The sequence below is a fragment of the Populus euphratica genome, unplaced genomic scaffold (assembly GCF_000495115.2).
Source record: "Populus euphratica unplaced genomic scaffold, PopEup_1.0 scaffold8.1, whole genome shotgun sequence".
NCBI lineage: Eukaryota > Viridiplantae > Streptophyta > Magnoliopsida > Malpighiales > Salicaceae > Populus > Populus euphratica.
Window position 1 is genome coordinate 2,744,475 of NW_011499855.1, and position 27,977 is coordinate 2,772,451.

The window sequence follows — 27,977 nt, forward strand, 5'->3', positions numbered from 1 at the left end:
ACATTTCAATAACTTATTAACCAAATGCAAGTCCTTATTCAAGTTGTGTCAGCAACCCAATGAGAAAACTAGACTTTGCCACCTCAGCAAGTTTTGGCACACGATATAACACCCTCATACCCAGTTTTTCAACCACGAGTTACCTCCTTGGCTAAATAACAATTATATTATCCGAAGGAGATTGAGTAAAATGACATGGAAAGCTTTCCACCCCAACGATTTCGTACTCCCTCTAAAGGTTGTTCTTATTAATATCAAGCTCTCCCTGGTCATTATATACGTGATCTCTCTAGCCATTGTGGAATAGAAGTTAGTTATCAATTCCTTAATTTTACGTTAGAATTCTCTAGCTCCCCAAAGCCTAGTAAAAAAATACATGGGAGTAGTTTATCTAGCAGATACATCTAAGATAAGGTTTATAGTTCTTATAAGATAAAGGGATCACCTTTATCTAGACGAGTTTTGCGCATCTTAATCGGAAAGAAGTATATCTTTATGGAGATGACTTTGGGCAAGTAAGGTAGCCTGATAAAACCATAAGAACATGTCTAAAATATATATAGCAACCTTGAGTTAGTCATCCAAGATAGTGATGTTATGTGCAAAATCTTCCTTACAACTTTTAGAAGTTTATCATAAGTCTGGTATAACAACTTAAAGTCAAGCTTTATCATGGGTTCTAACAACCTCTATACTAAACTTGTATCATGTTTCAACACTAGTAAACTCGTCAAAAAAAGCTTTATAAAACCATTTAGTATTGCTCAATTAGAAAAGGAATCCATACCAGGACATATTTGAAAAGGTTCAATAAAAAAATACTTAAGGCAAAGGAACTGATTAAGTCAATAGCCTTAAAGGCTTTGACAAGTGGAGTGAATGAACGTTCTCTGTAGAATGACTTTTATGCTTTACCAAATAGAAGCTTCATGAAGATGAAACAAGTTATAAAGAATCATATACAAGTAAAAATTATTAGTGTTTCTATCAGGAGGTTTAGGAAGAGAAATCTTTCAAATAAAACCACTTTTTCAACAAAGATAATACTTTGAGAAATGTAAAAAAAAAAAACTGGTGAGGGAGCACTTGCAATACCCTAATAGGAGATATATAACTTCATTGAATGTTACCCTCACATAAGGCTTTACTGCCATTAAGGGAAAAGATTTTGTTCAATATCCAACCTTTATAGTAACGTCTCCATATACACACAATTCCAAAAAAGTTTTGTTTGTCCCATAAGGACAAAAGACGTGATATCGAGGATTTTTTCATGTTGAAGAAAAAGATTGATAGGCTTATTGCCAAAGGTTGTACGAAGTAGAAGTAGTTTGTTAAGGTCATACCCATATGGAATGAGATAAAGAAGAGTTCAACCAATCTATTCAAACCCTGCCTGAGATCAATGTGATTTTAGAAGGCATTTCGATAAAGAGAGATACTTCTAATGAAAAAAGAAAGTATATAAAACAGGTCTTAACAATAAATCATCATGAACTTATAACTTTCACTTTAAAAGTTGGAGAGATTATAACTTACCCTTATGAGAACGCACAAGTGATTTCTACGATTCTAACTAATCATTGGATCTACAAAGATTGGTGGATGATGGGAACTTAGTTAATATCCTTTCCAAAGAGTTGATATCTTATATGTGGATAGATTTTTTAAGTGTGACTTTGGTAAAGACCTCATTGATTTTGGATTGAGGGGTCAAGAGTGTCAATGAAAGGTGCTCTAGGGATTCTAGTGACAATAAACATTTAATTTGCATGCCTTACTCCTTAATAAACTTTCACGGTCATAGATATGTTTCTGACCTACAACGCTATAATTAAATTTTCTTCAATTAAACCTTTCATAAATTCAATTAAATCTTCAAATAAAATTTAATTAAATCTATAAATATTTGACATTAGATTTTTCTTCATCAAATTGATTTTTTTAGTCAACAAGACTCTTATCAGTCAATAAAATACTATCAAATTTTAATATTTTTTATTTTCAAACCTCCTCAACTATTTTTTTGCTATTATCAGGGCATTCTAGTATTCTCTTTTCACTGTTTTTATTTTTTTATTTTTTTTGTAAATATATTTTTTGATTTATTTTATTTTGTCTTTTTTTTGTATAAAAACCTAAAAATAAATTACAACATTTCTGATCATATTAGATTTTAAAATATCGTAACATTAATTTTCAATTCTAACTAGACTAAGTTCGGGTCCAAAACCTTTTTTTTATTTATTTCCTCGAGAAGAAAAAAAATCTCATGGACCTGGTCTGTCTAATCGGAGCAATTTTAATTAATTAGTGCATTGAATTCTATTATTTATAACTGATAGATGCAAAAAATCAGGATAGTGTGGTGTGATTTTCCCGGCCTGATGGGACAAGATCCATGCCATCTAGCTTAAGCTTACACGCCAAACCTCTCTTAATTTTATCAGTGGACTGAACCGCAAACCAATAATACATTTGAGCTCATAAGATTTGAACTAGAAATATTCAAAAGCAACGTGTTCTTTATTTATCAATCGTTGATTAGTTTCTCAAAGATAATTAGTTATACCAACGATTGAATGATTGGTTTTATTTGTGAATATATATATATATATATATATATGGATAGTATTGCTCCTCCAATTAAGTCTCAATATCATTTTAATACATCTCAGCTAAAACTTTTTAACTTTTGAAAGACCGGAGGAGTCAAATATTATTGATTCCTTAGCACACAGACTGAAAGACCGAAGGAGGCATGTGCTTACATGAGTCCTTTGTCTTCAGAGGAAACACCCTCGCAAGATCACATGAAAGTTGAGACAAATATTGAATCCATTTTTGCATATATATATATATATATATACAACACATGAGTGCAAATCTGACATATCTCGCATGTGTTGAGCGATGGCACATGCACGTAACAGAGAGAGACCAGTAGTATATGTGGGTGTCACCAAATACTCGAGAAATTCTGTCGATGACTTTCCATTTTCCCTTTCGATAAAAACTGGAGTGATTGTTTTTGTTGCTGGATCTGTTTATTAAACTGTTTTTTATTTGACAAAAACATTAAATTAATATTTTTAAATATTTGTCTATTGTTTTAATATATTCTTAATCAAAAATCACTCTTAAACCCCAGACACGCACAGAATGAAAGATGAGAGGTCATCAGCTGCATCTCGAGACTGGAAAGTTCGGAAGGTGGATCTTGATGAAATTTTATTGGTGTGTTCTGTTAAGATGAATGTGCCTGCATGTTTCTGTCCTTACAGCTTGATCACAGCATCCAAACTAATTAAGGAAAGAAAATTGTTAGCTGTACAAGTCCTACATAAAGAAAGCAGAACCTCCCATTATAGGTACAGTTAGGGAGTAGCTAGGCACTGAAATGGCACCACGAGGGCTTGTAAAATAATTACTCTTTATTTGTTAGCTTTTCTGACAGGCCACAGGCTCTCGTCATATGCAGTTAATCCCACCCCAAACCTTTGCATTTTATAATTCAAGTTTGCAGGCTCTGGATTTTTCTCAATGTGTTAGTGTTTATTTTTAAAATAATTTAAAAAATATATGTTAAAATAATATTTTATGTTTATTTTTAAAAAAATTTAAAAAATATATATTAAAATAATATTTTTATTTTAAAAAAATTATTTTTGAAGTTAGTGCTTTAAAATTATTTAAAAAATATTAATTTAAACTAAAAAAATTAAATATTTTTAAAATATAAAAATAAACAGTATATTTTCATGAAATATAAATTGACAAACAAAATAATAAAACGTTTAAAATCCAATTGGGTAAATAGTGCATATTTGAGATGGTGATTAGGTATTTTTTATTTTAAAATATATTAAAATAATATTTTTTATTTTTTAAATTTTATTTTTATATTAGTATCTTAATACGAAAACAAAAAAAAAACTAATTTTAAAAAATAAAGAGATTAATTTTCATAAAAATTACTCTTGTAAAATAATCACTCTACTACTTTAATTGTCAGTAAGATTCATTTAAATTCATTGATTCAGTTACTTAATAAAAAAAAAACAATTTCTTAATAAAGTATAATGGATGGATATAATTAAAATCTCAATAATAAGAGTTAATAGAGCACAATTTTTTTTTAAAAAAGGTTGAAGATTAAAAAACCTGACTAAAAAAAATGATGGGACAAATATTTGGAAAATAATAGTGGGACCAGAACCCATCACTTTTTAGGAGGATAGCCTTTCAACCAGCTAGCTACCATCCGTTCTTGATTCCTCCCCTCAGAATTCTTGTGTCAAGCAAAAGGGACTTGTTTGAGGTGAAAAGCTACGAGGAATAATTCATGTTACACGAGAGTATTATCATAACTACTGATAATTTAAATTTCTAGGCATTTCAGCCCAGTTGATTAAAATACAACTAATTTAATTGAAAATATATATCCTTTATTTAACAATCTATCTAATTTCCTGTTAAATAACACATCAGTTGCGCAGCTTGCATTATAAAATATAAAATATAAAAAATACATGAGATTAAAGTCGTTAGATCATTAAAAACTCGTCCCAATAATTTCAATATAAAAAACATCTTTTACAGTATCATAAAATATAGCCAAGAAATGAACCCCTGACTTCTTATGATATTTGCGTCATTCTTCCTGATTCTTGCGAAAAAACAATAGTTGTATATATATTTATACATAACGTCTAAATATTAAAATGGATAAAATACAACAAAAAAGGCTTAAATTAAAAAATTATCTATGGTTCAAGGATTACAGTAAACAATAATTCTGGACGTTTTGATTAAAAAAACAAACAAACGACATCAACTATTTAGTGGTTAGCACAACGCACGTAAAATAGCTCTATTGACTAAACAAACAGGGTGATTCTCATGTTACAGTAAGAACTAGATGATTTGCTTAAGATTAGTGGTGGATTGGATTAAAAAATTAATATAAAAACATATTCAAATATTATTTACATGTTTTATAGTTGAAAAAAATTAAATGGTGAGTCAAATAATATGATATAATTCAGTTAACTTAATAAATACCAAGATAACATCTTATTTTTTAAATAGTGAGATAATATATTGGATTGTTTCAAGTTAACTTGGTTAACCTAATAAATCTATAAACCGGTTTATGAGACCATAATAACTTCATATAAAGAAAATTAAAATAAATTATAAAATACAATTTCCTACCAATCTAATATTGATGAATGAAATTGAAAAAAACTCAACTAAAAAAAATATAAAAATTACTCAAGTCAAACTATCAAACCCGCATTATATTAAAGAATAACCTAGTAAAAAACAAAGATGAAGTTTTGTTCCCTATTTATTTAATATTAAAGAATGACATGGAAAAAAAAAACATAAAAAATGACCCAAGTTGGTATGAGTTAACTAACTAACTTATTATCTAAGTTATGAGATTGAGATAATCTTGTAAAAAGTAAACCGAAACAAATTATGAAGTTTAACTATCAATTAATTCAATGTTAAATAATGAATTTAAAAAATAAATAAATTGAAAAAGAATCTAAAAAAACTTAAGTCAATCCACATTAATATGTCGAACTCACAACCTGATTTATAAAATCAGGATCGTTAAAAAATAATATAAATCATATATTGGAATCTTATCTAACAGCTCAAGCTATTGGGTTGATATGGTTATTTAACATGGTATCAAAGTTTTAATGACAAAGTAATCACGAGTTTAAATCTCACCACCCCCATTTATTTAATAAAAATTAAGCACAAGATAACGTGAGTCTATGCAAATTTAAAACCCAAAGTATTTTCACTTGATAGGACGTGTTAATTAATAATATAAATTATATCATAAGATCTCACCTTACAGTTAAAGTTATTGTGTTGAGATGATTCTTTGATAAGGATAGCTCCACTAACAATAAAACTAAATAAATTCTAAATTAAGTTTTATTTCTAATAAATTTAATATTAAAAAATAAAATTTAAAAAAAATCTAAAAAAATAAGAAAAATAATAGTGAATTCTTCTATTCTTTTAGTTAATGTTAATCGAGAAATAGACGAATTTGTAGTGTGTATTACTTTCAAAACTCCTTTTTGGGGCATTTGCGCAAATCTTCAAAGTAGAGGAGCAATATCTCTATTTTAGGATACTCAAAGGGGCGTTAAAATAATTGCCAGATTAATTAATTTCCGCCGAAATACCACCTGTCACTTTTTATTTCCTTTGAGAAATACGGAAATACCACCGGTTCTTAAAAAAAAAAAACAAACTTTTTTATATTGTGCTAGTGCTAGAGATACAAGAGATAAACACTGACCAATAAATACTACCTGTCAAACCCTTATTTCTTCCTCTGGCTAGCTCTTCCCCTCTCTCTTGTCACTCCCTGTACAACAAAGCCCAGCACCAGCCCTTCGATCTGATTCTTGATGTTCAGGTCTTGATCAGAAGCTACAAATCTAGCGAAGCAACAGCACTCATTTCATGCCCTAGAATCATCATACCAAAACCGAAGAATTTAGTGTACATAAACTATTTTTTAAAGGTGGATCGAAGGCATGGAAAGAGGCCACTTCCACTGGAAGCATCAGAGGAGAAAGAAAAAGAACACGATGAGTTCCCTTCCTATGCCTCTACTTGGTCAGAGACAGACATGTCTGCTATGGTTTCAGCTCTCACTCAAGTCATGGGTACTACAGACAATAACCCAACTTCGGTGCAATCCACCCCATATGCTCTGGAGCAATCCGTCGTCAAAGACGAACCTGACCAGTCTCAACCAGTGCAAGATCAAGGTAATGGATGCATACATATGTGCTGTGTCTTGGTGATTTTTGCACTTTTATATGTCCTCCCTATATTAATTTGAGTCCCTCTTTTCAAAAACTTTTATTTATGCCTTAACCAGCGAGTACTAATAAAGTTTTTTGGCATTATTATTCCAAATGATCCAAAAGATCGATGAAATATGATTTACAGCAAAAATTTGAAGAAGAAAAAAACAAAAAGAAAAACAATCTAGAGTAGCAAGTTGGCTCGGCAAGGTTAATCATCTGTTTGTATTTAAATTGTTGAAAAGTTTGTGATTTTGGTGCCTTCACATTTTTGTTTCTATGGATATTATCTTGTCAAAGTTGTCACACTCTATCTGCCTATCTAACTATGTCGTTCTCTTTATTTTTCTTGATTAAAAGATATTAAAAAAAGAAAACAGAAAAAAAAAGAGGGCCTGCCTAACCCCTTCAATTTGTTTTATTCTGCGGAGATGCACATGTGAAATTAATATGGCGATTTTAGGGTTTCTCGCCAAGTTCATTGTATCTTGCTTTCCGTAAAGAAACTCTCTCTCTCTCTCACACACACACACACCATAAAGTAAATAAGGTGTACCTTACTTGCTCAAAGACGCTCTTTCTTGCTTTACCAAAATCTCACCAAGACGATACATGTTAGTGATGTCAAGGTGGTGACCTATCATTTTTCATGTACTCTAGCTAGTTGATTCTGACCATTTTTCCTTATAGAGATAAGCATTGGCTGAAGCTAGCTTCATTGGTGTGAACCTATCATGATTCATGACATTCCTCGTATTAGAAGGGAAAAGGGAGGGAGATGGTCACTTCCGTGAATCACTAGCATTCCTTTTTGTTGGGACATTGACTTCGAGCCTTATCCTTTGATAATTTCTAATTGTTCTTCTCGTTGCTTCACCTTGCCTAATCTTGAAAGGGACAGCATCGTTTGTTGGCGTGTAAGACCAAAGTATTTGTCTTTGATGAAAACCACACAATCTATTAATTCTGTGTTGAAGTTTCTTTTACAGGAATTGAATTCCGAATTTGTTTGCTTTTTAGTTTTAAATACCTTTAACGACTTTGCTCGCATCAAATTATAATTATTCGGATGAAATCATAAGAAACTCTTAAAAAAATATATAAATCTCTGACCATTTATCCAACCCACGTTCCGTTTGCGTGGCTTTGTAGTACTGCATTTTACTTTACCTGTCCAATAAACCTTCTATTGAAAATTGCACTTCTTTTTTATATGTACACAGAAAGAGAGGGGGGGGGTGGCGCTCTATATTTTTCATCAAAAAATAAAAATTTATAATAACTAATTTACTCCGAGACTTACTTTCATTGACACAATTAATGATTTCCAAGCTATAGCTTGGGGGGTAGAAGTTTTGAATTAGGCTGTATCTACTTAATACAATATGTGTGTAAATTTTGCAGAATTTTATATGCTTACTTTACATTATTAATTATATTTATTTCAAGTGGGATATATTAACTAACATTATTTCTTTTCTCAACTCGTTTTTTAGTGTTGTCAAGTGATTTAGAATCCAAGATTTCAACTTATTTTTTATTTTATATATTTGTGTTCTTATGTTAATTCCATATGGATATGTTTATTAAAATCTTTATTGTGGACCATCTATCTTTGATAGGATAGGAATATGAATTTAATCTTTAAGAGTTTAAAACTAATTTGAAGACATCATCTTATGGGGGGGGGGGGGCTAGATATTAATCTCTAAAATAAAATCCCACTTTATTTTGACATGACTAAAGCATACAATCTCTTTTCAATATCAAAAAATTAATAAAACTTCATTTCACCTAGTATTTCAATTATTTGAGTTCAATGGTTCTTTGCCATGACAAGATGTCTTAGCTTATAGTCAATGTTAATTAAAACCTTAATAATTTACATTTATTTACAAATTAAGCGCAATAAAATATAATAGTAAGATTGTTCAAGTTAATTTAATAAATCTGTGTGATATTGTCATAATAAAAATATAGAAGTTTCTCTATAACTTTCCCTATTGAAAAGTGGAGAATTATTAGTGAACATGACCTAACCGTGTACCTGATAATATTAGCATATTACAGAGGAGAGGGGTTGAACGCACGTCCTTACATCACTTGGAACACTATCTCATGCACAATCTTAAAACTATCCAACTGTAGTCTAATCTATGTAACTGAGTTACAGTATTTACCTATTTCGAGAATCCTTTTTTATACCTTTTTTGACATATTTGTATCCATAATGAGTGGATGTTAAAATTCAGTTCCTTATAATTAATCGCTCAGACGATTTTGTTTGTGCAGAAAATACAAGGAGAAGGCATTATAGAGGGGTGAGACAAAGACCATGGGGTAAATGGGCAGCCGAGATACGTGATCCTAAAAAGGCAGCCCGAGTCTGGCTTGGTACTTTTGACACTGCTGAGGATGCAGCCGTTGCATATGACAAAGCAGCACTTAAGTTCAAAGGCACCAAGGCTAAGCTTAATTTTCCCGAAAGAGTTCAAGGAAAAACCGAGTTCGGCTACTTCATGGGTTCTGGGGCTTCATCCAATTTCTTGACTGAACAAAGTCCTAGGCCAGTTGCTCCTCCTCCTCCTCCTCCTCCTCCGCCTCCCCCTCCCCCTTCATCATTTGCACCAGATACTTACCCAGACTTGCTTCAATATGCACAAATCCTTTCTAGCAATGATGCCAATTTCCCGTACTACACTTCAAACCTCTTTAATCAGCAACCTTTTGCTCCCCATTTTTCATCAAGCTTTTTATCACAACAACAACAAGATCTATTGAGATTCTCGTCAAGGTTCGATAGCTCCTCTAGCTCTGATCAACAGAAACATGGGAAGGACTCCAGTAATCCTAGCGAGTAATATGTTAGACTTTCCGCACTAAGAGGGCAGCTTGGAATCCTTAGTTAAGGAAAGTATAAAGTATGGGTTAATTAGCATCATTCCTTTGAAGCAGTAATGCCATTAGATGTCGAGAAGTTCATAATTGATCAAGACCTTCCAAGTATTTTTGTTGTGTTTTGGAAGCTCTTCTCTTTCAATTCCTTTTTTTTTTTCAATGCATGGGGTAGACACCCTAATATATATTAGTCACCCCAAGAAATCACCTATCAGTTGGCAATTTGCATGCATGATCTGTAATCCTTGGAGAGATAACTATATATATATATATATGAGAAATTTTGGTTGATGTATCATTTTCTTTAATTTTTTTCAAGTATTTGCATGAGGTCTTTATCAAAGTCTTAATCGCTTTTGATTTTGTACTTGTACAATGATGATGGATGTGGTCATCTCTTGGCAAAGTTGAACGATGTGGGGTTTGTTATTTATTGGAAAGACTTGAACGCACGCATGCACGCCTATCTATTCATCTACATGCCATCGTTCATAACTTGTTCATCCCATATATATATCTTGTCATTTATTCAATGTGAGGGCATTTTTTATTCATTCATTTTCAAGCCTACGAAGCTAACTTTGTGGAAAACTTTAAAAATTTGTCACAAGCCACGCATTGCTCGCTAAACTTCTGAGCTAAAGATGGTGGAGATCTTCCCGAAGACCTATAGTGCTCATCCAGACCTAGAAAATATAATAATCGTTTTCTGTTGAGTTATGATCTCGTTGAATTCCATATTTCAAATTTCAAATTTGGTTGATTGTATGGATTTTTTATTTATTTATGTATAATATTCAGATTAATTTACACATATTTCGACTTATCCTTACAAGTTTTGAAATTAATTTGAAATTAATGACTAAATTCAAATTTGGTTGATTGTATGGATTTTTTTTTTTATTTATGTAGAATATTCAGATTAATTTACACATATTTTGACTTATCCTTACAAGTTTTGAAATTAATGACTAATTTTTTTTTAATAATTATTAATATTAGTAACCACAAGTTTAAATATGATAACATAAAAAGGATGTTTAGATAATTGAACTAATAAATATAGTCCAAAGTAGACGTCGGTTCATATATTTCTTTAATAGTTAATGCTGATATTGATGCACCAAGTTGCCCTTTGATTATGCTCTAAATATTCGAATCAAACACTTCAAAAGTACCATCACTTCATTGATTAAGGATAGGATAGAATATTATTTGATTCGCCAACATATCTAATCGCAGACAAGTAATTTGGCATTTGCTCCGATCGATTGTTCACTAACATTGTCTTCATTTGGTGTCAAATATTAAAAACGAAGTTTGAGATATACAAGTTAAAACGATCTCATTGATTAAATATATATATATATATATATATATATATCATTTTTTTCCATTTCTAATTACCTAAATTACATTAAGTCTAATAAAAAAGCTCAATCTTGTCAGTGATGGATTATAATATAATCGACTATTATAAAAAAAACATCGATAAAAAAGCTCAAACACCCATCAAAATAATACTCCATTAATAATATTCTAGAATAGAATATAGTGAAAACCTTAAACTACAGAGTATAGACCCTTTAAAAGAATAATTTTTCTACAACATGGTGTAAGAAATTGTCGTAGATACTTCAATTCCAAGTAATTAACAAGATACAATAAAATAGATCATTTTTATGTTTTAAACCTGTGGGTTGGGAAGCCGGGGGGGGGGGGGGGGGGGGAAGGATCATGAGGTTTATAAATATAGGGGAAAAGAGACTAAATCTTGTTTTTATTAATTACATAAAGTGCTCTATTAATTACCTATGATCTGTAGTCAATACAAAACATTAAATAAATCTAATATAATTTGATAGCAAGTTATCAAAATAAAAGTCTCGCAGAATATATATACATATATATATAAGGTGTGAAATTTAAGCTTGAAGATGGCTTGTCGTCCCAGCTTTATCATGCTGTAAAGCTCGAAATGATTTTTCGTAAATGTACTCAAACCAAAAGAGATGCCATTTAAAGTTAGGGTGCACGACAATCTTTGGATAATCTTCCAAACGAACTTTTAAATTGTTTGCAATTTCCTTGCTAGATATTTTGCGTGTAGGGTTAGTTAGGACTATATATTCATTTATAAAAATTAAAAAATATATATGATATTTAATAATATTTTATTAGTTGGGAGCTTTAAATATATATATATATATATAAACAAAAAAGGAGAAATTATAGATAGAAATATTTTTATTATTTTGGATGAGTTATGATTTTATTTTTATTTTTACCGCTTTATGTCTGTCTCTTTTTTCAAAGTATAATTATAGCTTGAACAATATAAGATGGATTCACAATCCAAAATTTTGAAGAAATTTGATAGAAACCTCCTTAGTGCTTAAAATTAAAGAATATATAGAACTATCTTATGAATATTTTTATTACTTAACTTATTTAAAGATTTTTTTATGTATATATATAATCTCTTCATACTCTTGGCTGGCTTTATACTTTCATGTTGTCTAAAAAGAATAATTATAATCTCTTATTTTAAGTGTTAGTGACTACATATATAGCTGGTATCCCACATTCTAAAATCAAGTTACTTGTTCTAATCACACAGAATTTCTAATTAATCTATTTACATTTAGTTTGAAGGACTACTTTAAGCAATTAAGCTCAAGAATATTGGCTGAAAGGACAACGACATGTCAAAACGTGACACGCTTCGATCTATCGCTCACAATAATGGAAGGAAAGGACAAGATAACATTGCATGCAAGCACTTCGAAGAGATCAGTAACGCGAATTAATTGCGTTTATCGAGATGCTAAGTTAAATTAACAATATTATACACTTCCTCCAATCGGCAACATTTAAACTATGTGAAGGGCTAATGAAGAACAGGGTCGCTTAACTTTTTAGCAGGGAAATCATGGCTTCTCATCATTTGTCATCTATCAAGACAACTACTTTAGACACGTTAGAAGCGCGAAACATTAAAGTGAACCAATTAAGCGACAAAACCTAATTGTTTAGTAAAATATTTAATGATGTACAAGAGAATTATCAGACTGAAACGTGCTTATAATTAAGCATGGCTCCACCGACCAGTACTGACGTAACCTTAAGCTCTTGCTTTCTTATATGCATGAACTTTCATTAGCTTTATCCTTTGTCTCCGTGAGCAAACAATCTCCATTGCCCCTTTCTTTCATTAATATATAGACTTTGTTTTTTTTATTTTCCACGTCCAATGATAGAACTTGAACGGCTACAAATGTTGGCTTGCAAAGCCTGAGATAGCATGCTGATTAGAAGCGGCTACTTTATTAAAAAGAAGATCTTTCACTGTTACGCATGCACGGGCCGTGCCCACTTGCCAAACAAAGCGGCGGGCCAGATTCAGATCATCCAAAGCCCAGAAATGGTTGCGTCATTTTTTGACTTTTTCTATTTCCAATCACAAAGATGGCCACAAAACGACAATGGTTAGCGGAAACGACAAAAGGTGAGGAAACTTCTTTTCCCTTCCCTTTTTTTTTCTTTCTTTCTTTTTAATTTATTAGTATAATCACCCACGTAAGCCGCGTGAGATCTGACGTGGGCAAGGTCTCAAATCCCAAAGTATAAGCATGAATTAGGGTTCATAATGACAATGACATATGGGGGTGGGGGACCAGGTCTTAGATGGTGACAAGGTTTTGTGTATGCTTTCGGTTTCACCATGTCAAATCTTGCGGCTCTGCTTCATGCCTCATAAGACCACTCCTGCGGCTCTTCAAGTACAATCATGGTCCATCTTGAAAAAAATATGTGGTTTATTGTCAAACATCTCTGAAACGTAATTTTATCTGCACATGGAGGTTTGGCCAAGGTGATCTCTTTTGATTCTTCCAGTCGTTTTCTAACCCTTGTTCGTACATGATTTAAGTAGATAGCCTGATTGGGCTCTTAGTAGCTATGACTATAATACCTACATAGCTAGCGCCTAGCTAGCTGATGGGACCATCTTATTAGTTAGTGGTGTGATTTTTAATTTTGTTCCAAATACTCTGGGTGTGTGTGAGTGTACACACGTACAGCACGTATTTTTAATTTGAGTTTTGAAAAATATACTCAATCACCACCTTATGATATGAAGTTACTTTATCCTGGTCTCGAGAAATTATGAATGGCATAAAAGTTCCGAGCTTATCCATCGAGAAAAGAACTTAGTCGGGCTAGATATATATTGGAATGAATAATGGGATAGATAGCGAGCAATACCCTGAAGCGATGATCATATCTTATTGCATGGTTTTAAGGCTTGAATACGTGATCAAGTAAGAGATTTCCTGTGTCAAACAGCATGAGAGTGAGATGTATGTTCTGATTGTTTTGGCTACTTTGCCTCATCAAAGCATGTATACGAGAATCTTTTAAAGTTTTGGTGGATGAGATATATAGATACTGTAGGCTGGTCGCAAAGTGCTCGGTCGAGTACTACTGGAATGTAGAATTTATGATCGACAAGGACATGAGTCAAGTTCCCATCATCTGTACTGGCGAATCTTGTTCTTGCTCCTGAATGAAGATGTTGTAATAATGCTTGGAATCAGTTTCTAGCTAGTGCCTGCTAATTTATTGATGATGAGTTTGGTGATCTTGCAGCTTCTTTTAGTAAAGAAAGGAAAAGGAAAAGCATCCCCGCCGTTCCTTTTTGTCCTGCTTGTCATTGTCAATGTATCTGAGCTTATTCATATTTTCTAATTTGATGTTTCTAGTTTTAATTTTTTTTATTTGAGTATGTGTCTTTATTTTTTTCAGTATATATTTTTTAATTTCAATGAATTTACCTTTTTTTCATTAATTTTACACCTTAGAATCTTTTAAATTGTTGATAGAGTGCTACAACATAATAAAATTTAATATGCTCAATTATGAGGCTATTTTAATATTTTAAACAATGAATAATCACATGTTTATGTCTACATTCTCTTATGCAAAATCCATAAAATTGATAGTTGGTGATAAAAACTCTAATACATGTAAAATAAATTTTTTTTATAGGATTTAGGGATCATTTAATAATAAAATTAGTGACTTTTAATAAGATATTGAAATAAATAAGAAAATAAAGTTTAAATTCCAAGAACAAAAGTATTTGTTCGTTTTTGTATATTATAAATGCTATGAAAATAAGATCATGAATACTTAGATAATAGAAAAATATCGACCTTTTACTTAAATAGTTCAAAAGGTGTATATAGCATCTAAACCTAGTTATATTTGCTTTAATGAAAGGGTTAGTATGTCATTTCCTCCAAATAATATTAATAAATAATAAATATCTCTTACATAATATTAATGAATGATAGGTATCCTTACACAATATTAAAGGTGTCCATGGTTCCTGTTGGTACCCATAATTGTATCCAACCTAACTTTTGATATTTTACAAATTATAGTCCGACCCATTAAAAAAAATTTGAAAACAAACAATTTGGATATATTAGGTTGAACTACCTTTTTTGTGGATATTGCATATATTCATGGTTTTGCGTATAAATCCCCTTCTTCGACAATAATTGTAGAAAAATTACATTTTTAAAAGCATATAATTATTTGTCTGGTATTGGAATATGTGTTACAGTATCTCAAATATATAGGTAACACTAAACATAAAAAAATATTGAAACATGAGATAAAAAAATAAAGAGAAAGAAGAACAAAAAAATATATTTATATTGAGTGTTAGGGTTACTCATTAACTCAATGGATTATATGAGGTTGGGTCGAGTTAGATAGTTTTTGAAAATCTTAACCCACATCCCACTTGTAATATCTATTTATTTAGTTTTTTGACCCACTATTATTTGTAATATCCATATTGATCAACTTTGATGGACTGGGTTAGATCAAATAATGAAAACATTACATATGAGTCGTTTTTTTGAACACTCCTATATGATATTAATATTGATGAAAATATGATAAGGCATTGAAATTTTTTTATACACATAAGGATGTAACGATATGATTATTTTTTACTTTTAATATTTTATGTTAAGAGTCATAAGAATAATAAAATAAAGCCTCGTGACCCGATACGAGGTCTATAATGATTGCCAGTTCCACATGCATTTGGACTTAGAATGATCGCAAGTCCAAAGATATTGCGTCTGATAACTCATCAGACTTACATATACTTACGTTCAGCGCGTAACTATACCTAATAATATTGGGTCTTAAAGCAAATTAGACCTATATATATTTGAACTCAATGCATAACTAAATCTAAAAATATCAAGATTGAAAGTAAGCTAGACTCGTGTCATCTAGACTTGATATTATATAAAGGTTAGATATAATGAGTAATTACCTTGTCTTTTGTCCTTTTAAATATGAGTTTAAGCATAATAATTATATTTATAAAATATATTGATCCATCAAGTATATATCAAATAGATGTAATTTTGTTTTGGGATCATTGTTTAGGAAATTGAAAAAAAAAAGAAAAGAAAAGTGAAAAAAAACAAATATAAAAATTGAAAATAATTGAAAAAATAAAAAAAGAGATTATTTTGGTTTTTTTTTATTAAATAAAATCTAAAATAACTAATCCAATAATAACAATAAAAAAAGAGAAAGCGGGTAACTATAATATTTCAGGGGGAGGGAATTCTCCTTTTTATTATTATTTTTTATCCTCATGTTTTGGGATTTCAAATAATCCAAAAAAAAAATCCCTTATGAAACACAGTTTAAATTTTCATTATTTTCTTTGTTTTAATAATTTCAATTATTTAATTAACAAACACATCATCACTGATAAAAATATTTTAATAGAGACACTTAACTGAAAAAAGAGTAGAATTACAAAATTAAAATAGAAAAAATAAAAACACATGATTAGAGAATATAGACAATTATAGGCATTGAATTTTTCATACTATCTGTTATACTTATATTTTTTATTTATTTATTTTTATTGGGTAAATCTATCTATTTGTTATGATTTGGAAGATGAGATTTTAACTTAATAGGGCTTTTCGTGCGACGTTATGCGTTTGAATCGGGAAATGAAGGCCCGGAGTTATTCCGTTGAAGCCTATTTTGCTACTACCATTATGGGCCCAGAAACATCTTCGGCCTTTCAAACTTAAGCAGGGATCCAACTTTGAAGTTCAAACGAAAGGTGAAAGCATTGTTATACAACAGGTGGATCAAGGACCCGGATAAATCAATTCAGGTTAAAAGAAAAATGATGGACGAGAAAAGCCCAGGTGACCTAATTAGTTGACTTGCAACCTGGTTGTTATGTTGAAAAAAACCAGTAAAATATCTGATAACTTTTTTTTAAAAAAAAAATATTTGATTAAAGTGACGTAGTTTTCATTCATTTTTAAAAAATATTGATTAACTTAAGTTGAGCTCCCGATCAATTTTTTTTAAAATTGATCCCGTGTTAAGTCTTACAGCTATGAAAAAAAAAAAAAAGTTCAGGTTATTACTTTAAACCATTATTATTAAAGCCAGCTCAACATAGACTGAGCTGAATTTTATTTAAAAAATTAGGAAAGGAACAAGCATGCATGACCTGATTAAAAAACTAAGTTAGCTTGTGACTTAATCAAGAACCTATAAACTTTTATTTTTATCTTTATTTTTATTTTAAAAAAAACATTTTAATCTCTCAGAAACAAATTTAAAATCGTCAGGTTAACCTACCCAGCTCATTATCCATATCTTGTCCCGATTCAAGTTTTATAATTATGCTTTAAAGTTTAAACCAGGTTATTGGGAAGGCTAGAGATATTTTAACGGAGAGTATTAACAGAAGAAGAAAAACTAAAAGATAAGGTAAATTCACTTCTCATCTCCTTGCATAGTTGCTTTGTTTTTTTTAAAAGTTTAATTATTTAATATTAGATTTATTAAAAATTGAATTTTTAATTTTTTTTAATTTTTTTTATAGAGTTGTTCTATATTATGATCTAAATTATAGATTCGATGAGTTAATTTATGTTAACTTAAATTATTTTTTTAATTAATTTCATCATTTACATGGAGTTTATCTTATACGTTAATACTAAAAACACATAAACGGTGGACTTCGGCTGGTAGAAAAGTATAAATAATGGAATCATGCATGTGATGTTCTAAGATCTATTGAAGTTTGATCTGAAATCAGCTAAAGACTAGCACCTCTAAGGTTTTTTCTGTTCAAAATATATTTGTTGGTGTGAAAGAAAAGAAGAATAACATAAGGGGGGGAAATGGTCCAGTGGGTCTGTACGGGCCCAATAGCAAGGCCGGTCAACTGGTGTTGTCAACCACTCCTTGTACAACGAAGAGCTGGTCCAATACCAGCTCTTGACAGTTTACAAACAATCTTCTTAATGCCTGGGCAAATACACCAATCGTCAAGACTAGAGTGTTTAACACTTTAGTCCAAAAATTGCATGAACAAACCATCATAAATTCATCATCTTTTCTTCTTTCATCTCTCTCCAAGAACAACACTTTAGTGTTTGAAGAGAAATACTGAGATCGCTGTAAAAGATCACAAGATGACTTTGTTATGTTTTTTAAGTGAATTCATCAAACTAAGTTCCTGTTTGGCGTTAAATTCTTTTTTTAAAAATTAAATTTATTTTTTTTATTTTTAAATCGGTTTAATATGTTAATATTAAAAATAGTTTTAAAAAAAAATTTAAAAAATCGCTTGTAACATACATGAATTAAAACGGGATTAGAATTAAAAAGTCCTTCAACGAAATAGAACTATAATAAAGCCTTGGATTTAACGACTTGAACAATTTTACTTGTCAATCATTTTTGGGTTTGTGAGTTTGTTTAGCAATGCGGCCAGAACATTATTGTCTAAAATTTGAAAACTCAGCCGCAATATTGCATATAATACAATTGATGCAAATCAGCAACACCAACCAATCTTGTTATTCATCTTTCTCAAACATTCCCGTACAATTTCTGGAAGAGAATTTGTCATCCATAGACAATCTCCAAGAGGTTTCATCAGAGCTATCACAAGAACGATAAATGACACCATAAACAATACCTCGCACATTCGCGGTGTCTGCCATCGGTTCAACCAGCAGGGCCATCCCCATCTACCATCATGGGCGATATCAGCAACACCAGCATCAAAATGGTAGTCAAGAGAATGTTAAGTAATCTAATGTTTTTTCTTCATTATGTAACACGGTATCATTAAAGAAAATGTTCTTTAAGAAACAATTATTGGAAGGAAAAAAAAATGAAAGTTACAGCTTTGAAGCGTTCCTCTTTATAACTTAAATATATTAAAAATATGAAGGTTTAAATTAACATTTTACATTGGCTTTGCATTTGAAAGACATTGATTTCCATACGCATGAAAGGCATATGCAACGCATTTGCCAAAAAATAACTGATGGCTTAAAAAATGCCATTAATTTGGATAGGTTAACAAGGATAACTCCGCTCATACATAAGGATGAAATTCACTAAATAATATAAATTCAGGGTCATTGTCATTAACCACCGTGTAACCAAAAGCTTTGTAACCCAAAAAAGAGACTAGCTTTCATCCCAGCTCCCTTGCTCCTGCTCTGCGTTCCAGGCTCCAGCATACGTTATTGACTGGCTCTATCAGTAGTGGTTGAGGCTTCTTGCTCCTTCCCTGGACTCATTGTCTGCACATTTGATGATCGATCCACAATGTCATCACCATCAGTTTCTTTTTTCTGCTTCTGTGCGTTTTGGGATTCATCCTTTGGCTCTTCGGCAATTTGGTCATCAGCAACCAAATCTCGTTGCTCAGTGGCATCACTCTCTTCACTACACTCTTCTGAATTGTTGTCCAGTTTTTCCTGCTCAGCTTGTTGTTGTAGTGATTCTATGACACCCATCAACTCCCGATTCACCTGTCAAGAAAACTTCCACTGTTCTCAAAGGAGATTTCATGACTCCCAATAAATCTTTTAGAAAACAAAATTGAAAAATGAAACAAAACAAAGAATCCCTGCAGTTTTGCCACAAGAATGCTGTTTCATATCAAAATGCATGTAATTGATGCACGTGGTACCTGTGGGTTCTGAAGAAAGTCAGCTATGTCAATGGTACAAGATGGACATTTCATAACATTCTTTTGCGCTCTTAATGTCCGTCTTCCTTGACCTCTTTGTCTAGTGAGACTTTGGCCAGCAAAGGCACCCTCAAGACATGCTTTGCAGAAATTATGGGCACATGGGGTAGTGATTGGATTGACCATCACCTTCCGGCAAATTTGACAACTGAACTCTGCTTGATGAACAGCCAGAAGCAAACAAAACTTCCATGAATCCATTGATACTAGTCATGACCATGGTCAAAATGCATTCCATAGAAACTGCATATTCAGAAGAATGGACATCAAAGGCTTCAAGTTGAAATTGATCAAATACCATTACCTTTCAGAAGTTTTTCTCTAACAGATATATTTGCTTTTTGTCGCTTGATTATCCTAATCACTTTTCCATCTTCTGGACCTACACTATCAGCAACTCTTTTTTTACTGGCTGGAGGTGGCTTTTTCCACATCCAGCAACTTTTTTCATCCTGAGAAGCAATTGTTAACATCTTAGGACACTTTAAAATGAATGACTCATTGCTACAATGAACCATTGAAGTGAAAGAGTTTGAACTCACCTCATAGTCCCAGGAAGGGGACCCCTTCCTTTCAGTTATATCAATTGCATTCTTTAATTCCTTAATGACAGGCAGAGGCCTGGGACGGTCCCCTTGAACATCACTGCAATTTGATTTCTATCAAGTCAAGTCATAGAAGGGGAGGGAGGGAGACAGGGAGGGAAGGAAGCAGAACATACCTTGTCCATGGAGCAGGCTCGTTGTCGCATCTGACAAAGAGATACCTGCAAACTTTAAAGCCCTAAAATGAAAAAGGTGGTAGTTAGCAAACACATTTAACAAGTATGAAGTCCATGATTTCCCTTTGATGCATTGCAAAATTGTCACTAGAAATTTACCTGTATTCCATTCTTACGCCAGCACTTCTCAATTCTATAAACCCCATCATAACGTACACCTGTTTCTGGAGCATATGATGATCGCTTCTCTTTGTGAGACCTGCTAGCAAACAGAGAGGGTTCACATTGGCATTCAAATAGGAAAAAAAAAATTCCTCAGATAACCTACCCAATTCATGACAGGAAAAGGAAGGCTTATCCAAGACATCACAAATAGCAAAGACCAATTAATAAAAAATGTCCCAGAAGGGATGTGAGGGCTACATCTGGAAACCAAGCAAACAATGCTAACAGATCTCTAAGCATTAGACAGAACTATCAAATACGACTACCTATAACAATGACAAATTTTAACAGAACAAGAGTTTCTCATATCATGTGGTAGGATGTTTCATTCCCAATTACAAAATCTGCAACTCCACATCACTGTCACTAATCAGTTCAGCAATTAATGATGACAGAAATATAAGGCCCCATGAAAGGTAACAAGATGCAATGCACACTAATGGGTCATCAGATCACTTCTTAGCACAACTCACCTAACCACCCTTACAGGATAGCCCTTTAGGCAGCTTACTCGTAGTGCCTCATTCATCTTGTCAAACTTCTGGTCAAAGGACTGATCCTTGTTGGTGCGTTTATTGCCACTTAGGTCCCTTCCTCCACTGTCAACCACAAATTAAAACGGAACATCAAATTTGAAAAAGGAAAAAACAAATGCAATAAAATTCAAGCAACAACTACATTTGACATTGCTCATAAAATTTCAAACCATATCAGTGCTTTAGCATGCCAAATGTAACCAAGCACTACAGTCCATTCCTTCATGCCATACTTGAAGTACATTCATTGAGTATTTAAGGTTAGATCAATCCAAATTAAAAAACTTATTCAGTCTGACATTTTTTTAAGCAAAAACAAGTCCATTCAACTTTAACAATGAATGAACCACAACTCATGACTAGTGAAAAGCCAACCAATAATGCAGGAAAAAAAAGGACATGAGAACTAATGCAGAGATGCAGACAGCATACCTCCCAGTGTAAAGAAACCATTCACCATGGTCCTCGTCATCAATATAACCTCCAGAAAGAGCCACCGATTGTGCACCATGAGTAGACTGACCAGCAATTCCTGCAACATGGGGGAGATGGGCACCCCATTGCCTGCAAGCCAGCCTATCCTCCCATATCTCTCCCACCAAAACACCCATATTTCTTTCTGGGTCGTTCTCTGCAGGGATTGGCCCAAAGTGATCAGGAGGAACTGTGACAAAGATCTTCCCACTACAAGCATTAGCCTTGCCAGCTTTCTTTGCCCGCTCTGTTGTGTATGCTTTGTCTGGCCTGTTTTGGTTGTGGACAAAATGATATACCTTCGCAGCACCCCCAGCATTGCTGGATCTTGACATCCTTGCCATACGTATGGCAATAACAAGTGTAGAATTGATACGAGGCTGGCTTGCTATCTTGGGTGGGATTTGTACACGGCAATATGCACATGTACGTTTCCCTTGTCCAATCCATCTCTGGAAGCACTTCAAGCAAAAGTTATGACCGCATGGTGTCTGAAACAAGAAAAAAAAAATATAAGAAATCATGAACATTTGTCAATCCAAGCGCAATGACTAGAGCAACTGAACCAAAAATATACCAAGCACCAGCCTTCAAGCAAATGGTATTGAAAACCCATAAGAATAAATTTCCCATTTTGAGTTTTTCTTACTGGTTTCTAACAATCTAAATTGAATCTTCAGCTTCTCCTGGATAATTGATACTAACAATATTTAAAATTCAAGTTTTTTATCCATGAAAACAACTAAGGCTCCATAGTTAGTCGACTGCCACTTCAAATCCAAAAAAATTAAGACTCCTTAGTTAATATCTAGAGACTATTCACCGCAATTGAACTTAATCCAAAAGGCCAAAAAAATAGTTAAAGCTAGAGACAGATACTTTATCGATATTCATAGCAATCTTTTTTTCTTTATTGGATCACCGTTGAAAACGACTCTGTTTTCACCTTTTTAACATCCAAAAGAGGTAAAAACTTTATTTCAATGACACAACCAGCAACATCAAAGGACACCACCATCATCTTCTTTTCAAAAATCCCTCGAAACCTTTGCTAAAACAAGCAAACAAACATACAGATGGAAATTTTTCAAAAGAAAGTAAAATCAAGAACATGTCTGTGAAAATAAAAATCAAATGAGCAGTTATAAGATTTTAAATTTGTAAACAGATTTCACATACAGTAACCGGTCTACCAAAAAAAAAACATGTCTATAAAAATAAAAATCAAGCGAGTAATTATAAGATTTTAAATTTGTGAACAGATTTCACATACTGTAACCGGTCTATCAAGCATTTGCATGCAGAAAGAGCAAGTCAACTCCTTATCGAGTATATCAAGCACGTCATTCTTTTCTTTCTTTTCCTCGCCGTCCAATGAGGACGGACCGGCGGCGGCGCCACTCAACAGCTCCTGACGTTTCTTTGCCTTCTCCTGTTCAGTCAACGATTTGTCATCCTCGATCTTCCGAATCGAGGCGATGAGATCACCGGAATCCTCCGATCTTCCGGAGGCGAAGGCGGAGGTGGACGGCGGATGAATCATGGAGCAGTCAGGGCACTCCCATTGCAGCGTGTCGGATAACGCCTGAGGGGGGGAGACGAGACACGTGGCGTGCCAGGGGGTGACACATGTTTTGCACGCAAGGGTCTCTTCACTTGGTGGCTTGTCTTTGCAGACCATGCAAATGCCGGCTCCGTCGCACGGGAGTTCCATTTTGTTAAAAGTAACGGCGGCGTAACTGACTGATTTTTTTTGTTTACGGCTTCTTTTTTGACCTGGATTTTAATAGGGAGTTGGTGTTTGAGAGGAAGGAGAAGAGTGGGTGGTGGGTGTTTATAAAAAGGTCAAAAGGTGGGGTCCAGGGGAGAGGGACGGGGCTCTCGGTTTTGGATTTTGGATTGGCAAATTTTGGGATTTTGTTTTGAATTTTGTACCTTCCCTCTTTGCTCTTTTTTTTCCCGCTCCTCGCTACACATTCCATGTATGTTCTTCTGTAGCTGATGCATGTATATCTACCTATGTATGGAAGTTATGATGGAGCAAATTTAACGAGATTTACAACCAACATTTCTAGAACATCTTAGATTTTCTTGCCTTTCTTGGATTTTTATTTTTTTTTGTCTAAAATTCAGCTTAAAAAATCAGGTTTTTTTTCCTGATAATGAGGGTGTTCATATTGACCTAATCGGTTTTTTGTATTCGACTGTCATACAGAGCATGTATTTGTGGAATATAAAATTAGTTTGAATTATAACTAGTAAATCTTAAAATGTGTAAATCATGTGTTAGAAGTCTCAATTTTTCATAATATCTTTAATTTATATAATGAATAAATTTAATTATATTATTTATGGATTGAAAATTAAAAAAAAAAAGTGAAATCAATGTGAAACAACTGGTGTTGAAAATATAAGTGCTTCTTTTATGTTCCGGTTGTAAGTGGGGTCATTTATAGTTATAAATATTATTATTTGGTATCACTAAAAATATATTTTTTCACTGGTAAGATCTACAGTTAATCTATAGTTTTTTTAAAATTACAACAAATAGCTCTTTGATGCTTCTTATTCGGATAAATAGCATGAATAGTGAAACATGCATCAACTATTCAAGTGAACAGTAGATGCAAGTTTTATTATTATGGTTGGATCGATCCAGTTTAAAGATAAAAATACATTGAATCGGGTTCGACCCAACAAAATTAAAAAAATTATTTTAAATAGTGTTTCATTCAAAAAACTAGTACTAAACATTATTCAATAACACTATATAAATTAAACAGAGATTGCTTGATGATGTGGTATTTGTAAAATTTGATTGCAATTCCAATTTTGTTCCTGATTATATTTTACTTGACGTTATTGCGCTCTTAAAAAATTTATGAAAAATATAATCCTTGTTAAATGTATTTCATACATGATAGAATTGTAGATGGTTTGATGAAACAATACATTCATACATGATAGAATTGTAGATAGTTTGATGGAACAATACAAAATATTTTATATGGAGTATTATTTATTTCATGATGTAATAACAATAATTAAATCTACGATACTTAAATTAAAAACCATCAATATATATATATTATTTTATAACTTCAATTTGAAAAGCATTTTTTTAACCAAATATATTAAACTATTTTTTGCTTCACCTCAATTTCAACTACAATTTTAACTAAACATGTATTTTTTTCAAATTAACATCAACTAAAAGTACTTTTTATAAAATAATTTTTTTTGAACCACAACCACAACCGCCGTCACAATATCAAACAATAAGTCCCTATTTGATATTACTTTCCAGCTAGAAGTTGGATAAAATTCAAAATTATTTTTTATTTATAAATTAATGTTTTTATATTTTTTATTATTTTAATGTGTTTACATTAAAAATATATTATTTTAGTATATTTATGAGTGAAAAATATCTTGAAAAATAATTACTATTATACTTATATACACCTTCTTAATTATTTGATAATTTAGCATTGATAAGGAAATTTATTATGTTCAGTCAAATACCATGTTTATCAAAACAACTATATATCATTGTTTATATTAAATCATTCCTCATTTTTAGCTTGTTTAAGAGTTCTAAATTACTGTTATTAACAGGTGAATCGTGTTCATGAAAGTTTTCAAAGTGACAATTAGAATGAATATGAATTTTAGAATTTCATTGATGATGGTTAGGGGATTATCGAAGGTTGTCCTGTATCGTTGCATAAAACTCACTTTGAATGGGTAAGTTTTTTCTATAAAGTAGAATTGAAATATCAAGTATAAATTAAAAAGGTGTGAGTTTTTATCGTGCAGGCGTACATTGATTGTTATTTCACATATTATCATTGTTGATAGTAGATGTAAAATTATTTTTTTAATTTATTCCTCAAACTTCTATTTTTTTATTTAATTTTAATTAGAAATTAATTGATTTTGATTTATAATAAAAAGCTAGGATTGAAAAAAGAGAGACTAAAATAAAAAAGATGTCGAACATGGATAGCATGTCACGAGTTTGGAAAAAAATACATCTTGGTTCTTAGACTTTAAAAATAACATAAATTATACAATTTTGGTGTCTCAATATTTTTCAAAATGATTTTTTAGTCTAAAATTTTATTTTTATTATTTTTTTATTTCCTAGCTGAGAGAATAAAGAGAGGTCATCATATTCAGATAATAAAGAAATAAATACGACGTTGACATCTATTTAGACCACAAAAACGGATTAGATTTGTGTCAAATGGTTCCATTTGACGAGGAGAGTTCATGTTATATTTTTCTTACCTTTAAAGTTCATGAAAAAAATAGATATAAATCCAAATTGATTTTTGATTTCTTTGATGGTTTTTCGAGGCCATTTATAGGTTTAATACGGTTTCTAATGTGTTGTTTGGAACAAAAATTGGTTGAAAATAGGATTTTTTGTCAAAAAACTTAAATCATGATTTTGCATCAACCATGATGGTTGAAATTCAGGCGAATCAAACAATATATTATCTATTTTTTTAAAAAATGGAGTTGACGATATATCATCCACCTCAATTGCAACAAAAAAATTAGAGCCCATGCACGAGTCTAAATAAAACAGGTTAGACGGGTTAGCTCGGCCTATCAAGCTCAGCAACATATAACCTTTGCTTTTTTTTCCTTGATTATTTTTTTCTAGTTTGGTTCAAATTGATGATTTTTAGGGTATTTTCTCTAACAAAATTAATTTATATATAGATTAGTACCCTTTCTTTCTTTCATTTAGTTTAAAAGGCCTCTTTTAAATTATGATTGTATTTTTTTGTTATACATTTAAATTTGAAGAGTTTTTATGATACATCTCTAATTTTTTTATCTTTTGCATGAACAAACTTTAGTTTTGAAAATAAAAAAAATATTTTTTTAATGTAATATTTATAATATGTGTAGTATTGCATAGTGTTTTTTATCCATTTATTTTATTCAATCAATTTAATTTGTTTCTATATTTCTATTATCACTTGCTTGAATAGAAAATTATGTTCGTAAACAGATTTAGGAAACATATCCGGGTAAATATCTTCGTATTTTGAAATTAAATATCTGAATTTATATTTATTTCTTGATTTTTTATTTTCATGTATCGTTTATGACTTTTTATTTGTCTATTAGCACATGTGATTCTTGATTTATATGATTACTTATATTCATAAAAAAATTATCCATACTTAATTTTTTTAAATTGCAAAAACATGTTAAAAACCCCCCTCCATACAATAACAACAACAATAATAATTAACTCATGTTGGAGTACGGGTCGCATAGTTCATACATACATCACGTATCATAATCTTATTTTTTAAAGAAAAAAACTAGTTAACAACAATCTAAAAGGCATAGAGAAATGACTATAGCTTTCTCATGCCTTTTAACTTTCCCTATTATTGATATATTATATTATATTATATTATAATATATCTTAAAAAGTATTGTAGCTGTCTTTTTAAAAAAAAATTGTTTTTTTCTTTTGATGAGTTTTTTTATTTAATTTAGCTTGTCAATGTTAAGTTTTTTTAATTTAGCTACCAGATTTTCATGATACGGATCCTGAATTTGATGGGTTAACCTGATTTGACGAGTTAAAATGAAATTTTTTTCTTTTTAATTATTTTTTTTGTTTTGTTTAGTTTGTTAATGTTAAATTTTTTTCTATTTAATTATCAGATTTTTATGACACATATCCTAAACTTGACAAGTTAATCTGGTTTGACGGATTGACCCAGTTAATTATTGGTAAACCCATTATTTTTTTTTCTATCTAGTTATCAAACTTTCATGACGTCGATTCCATGTTTGACTGGTTAATATTTCTCACTGTGGATTGCACAATACAGTCCATGGTGAAAAAGGTGAGGTCTTTTTTTTTTCTTTTTAATTATTATTTTTATTTAATTTGTTGATATTAAATGTTTTTCTATTTATTTATTAAACTTTCATGACACAAATCTTAGGTTTGATGGGTTAACCCAACTAATTTAGATTTTTTTCTTTTTCTTCATTATTTTTTTATTTTTGTAAGTTTTTTTCCTGTTATTTTTCTTTTAAATTAATATTTTTTATTTAATTTAGTTTATCAATGTGAAATTTTTTTCTATTTAGTTATTGGT

At 31.3% G+C, this 27,977-nt stretch overlaps 2 protein-coding genes across 2 annotated transcripts; one reads left to right on the plus strand and one right to left on the minus strand.

Moving 5' to 3' along the window:
- Nucleotides 1-6,300: 6,300 nt before the first annotated feature.
- On the plus strand, nucleotides 6,301-10,042 carry LOC105123100 (ethylene-responsive transcription factor ERF113-like). Its single transcript, XM_011022589.1, has 2 exons — nucleotides 6,301-6,812; nucleotides 9,144-10,042. The coding sequence occupies exons 1-2, from the start codon at nucleotides 6,671-6,673 to the stop codon at nucleotides 9,710-9,712; spliced, it is 711 nt and encodes a 236-aa protein (XP_011020891.1). The 5' UTR covers nucleotides 6,301-6,670; the 3' UTR covers nucleotides 9,713-10,042.
- Nucleotides 10,043-19,037: 8,995 nt separating this feature from the next.
- On the minus strand, nucleotides 19,038-23,710 carry LOC105123101 (E3 ubiquitin-protein ligase ORTHRUS 2-like). Its single transcript, XM_011022590.1, has 9 exons — nucleotides 23,108-23,710; nucleotides 21,793-22,325; nucleotides 21,298-21,423; nucleotides 20,759-20,858; nucleotides 20,600-20,661; nucleotides 20,421-20,523; nucleotides 20,183-20,330; nucleotides 19,819-20,033; nucleotides 19,038-19,657 (listed from the first exon to the last, which is right to left on the minus strand). The coding sequence occupies exons 1-9, from the start codon at nucleotides 23,546-23,548 to the stop codon at nucleotides 19,367-19,369; spliced, it is 2,019 nt and encodes a 672-aa protein (XP_011020892.1). The 5' UTR covers nucleotides 23,549-23,710; the 3' UTR covers nucleotides 19,038-19,366.
- Nucleotides 23,711-27,977: the final 4,267 nt, after the last annotated feature.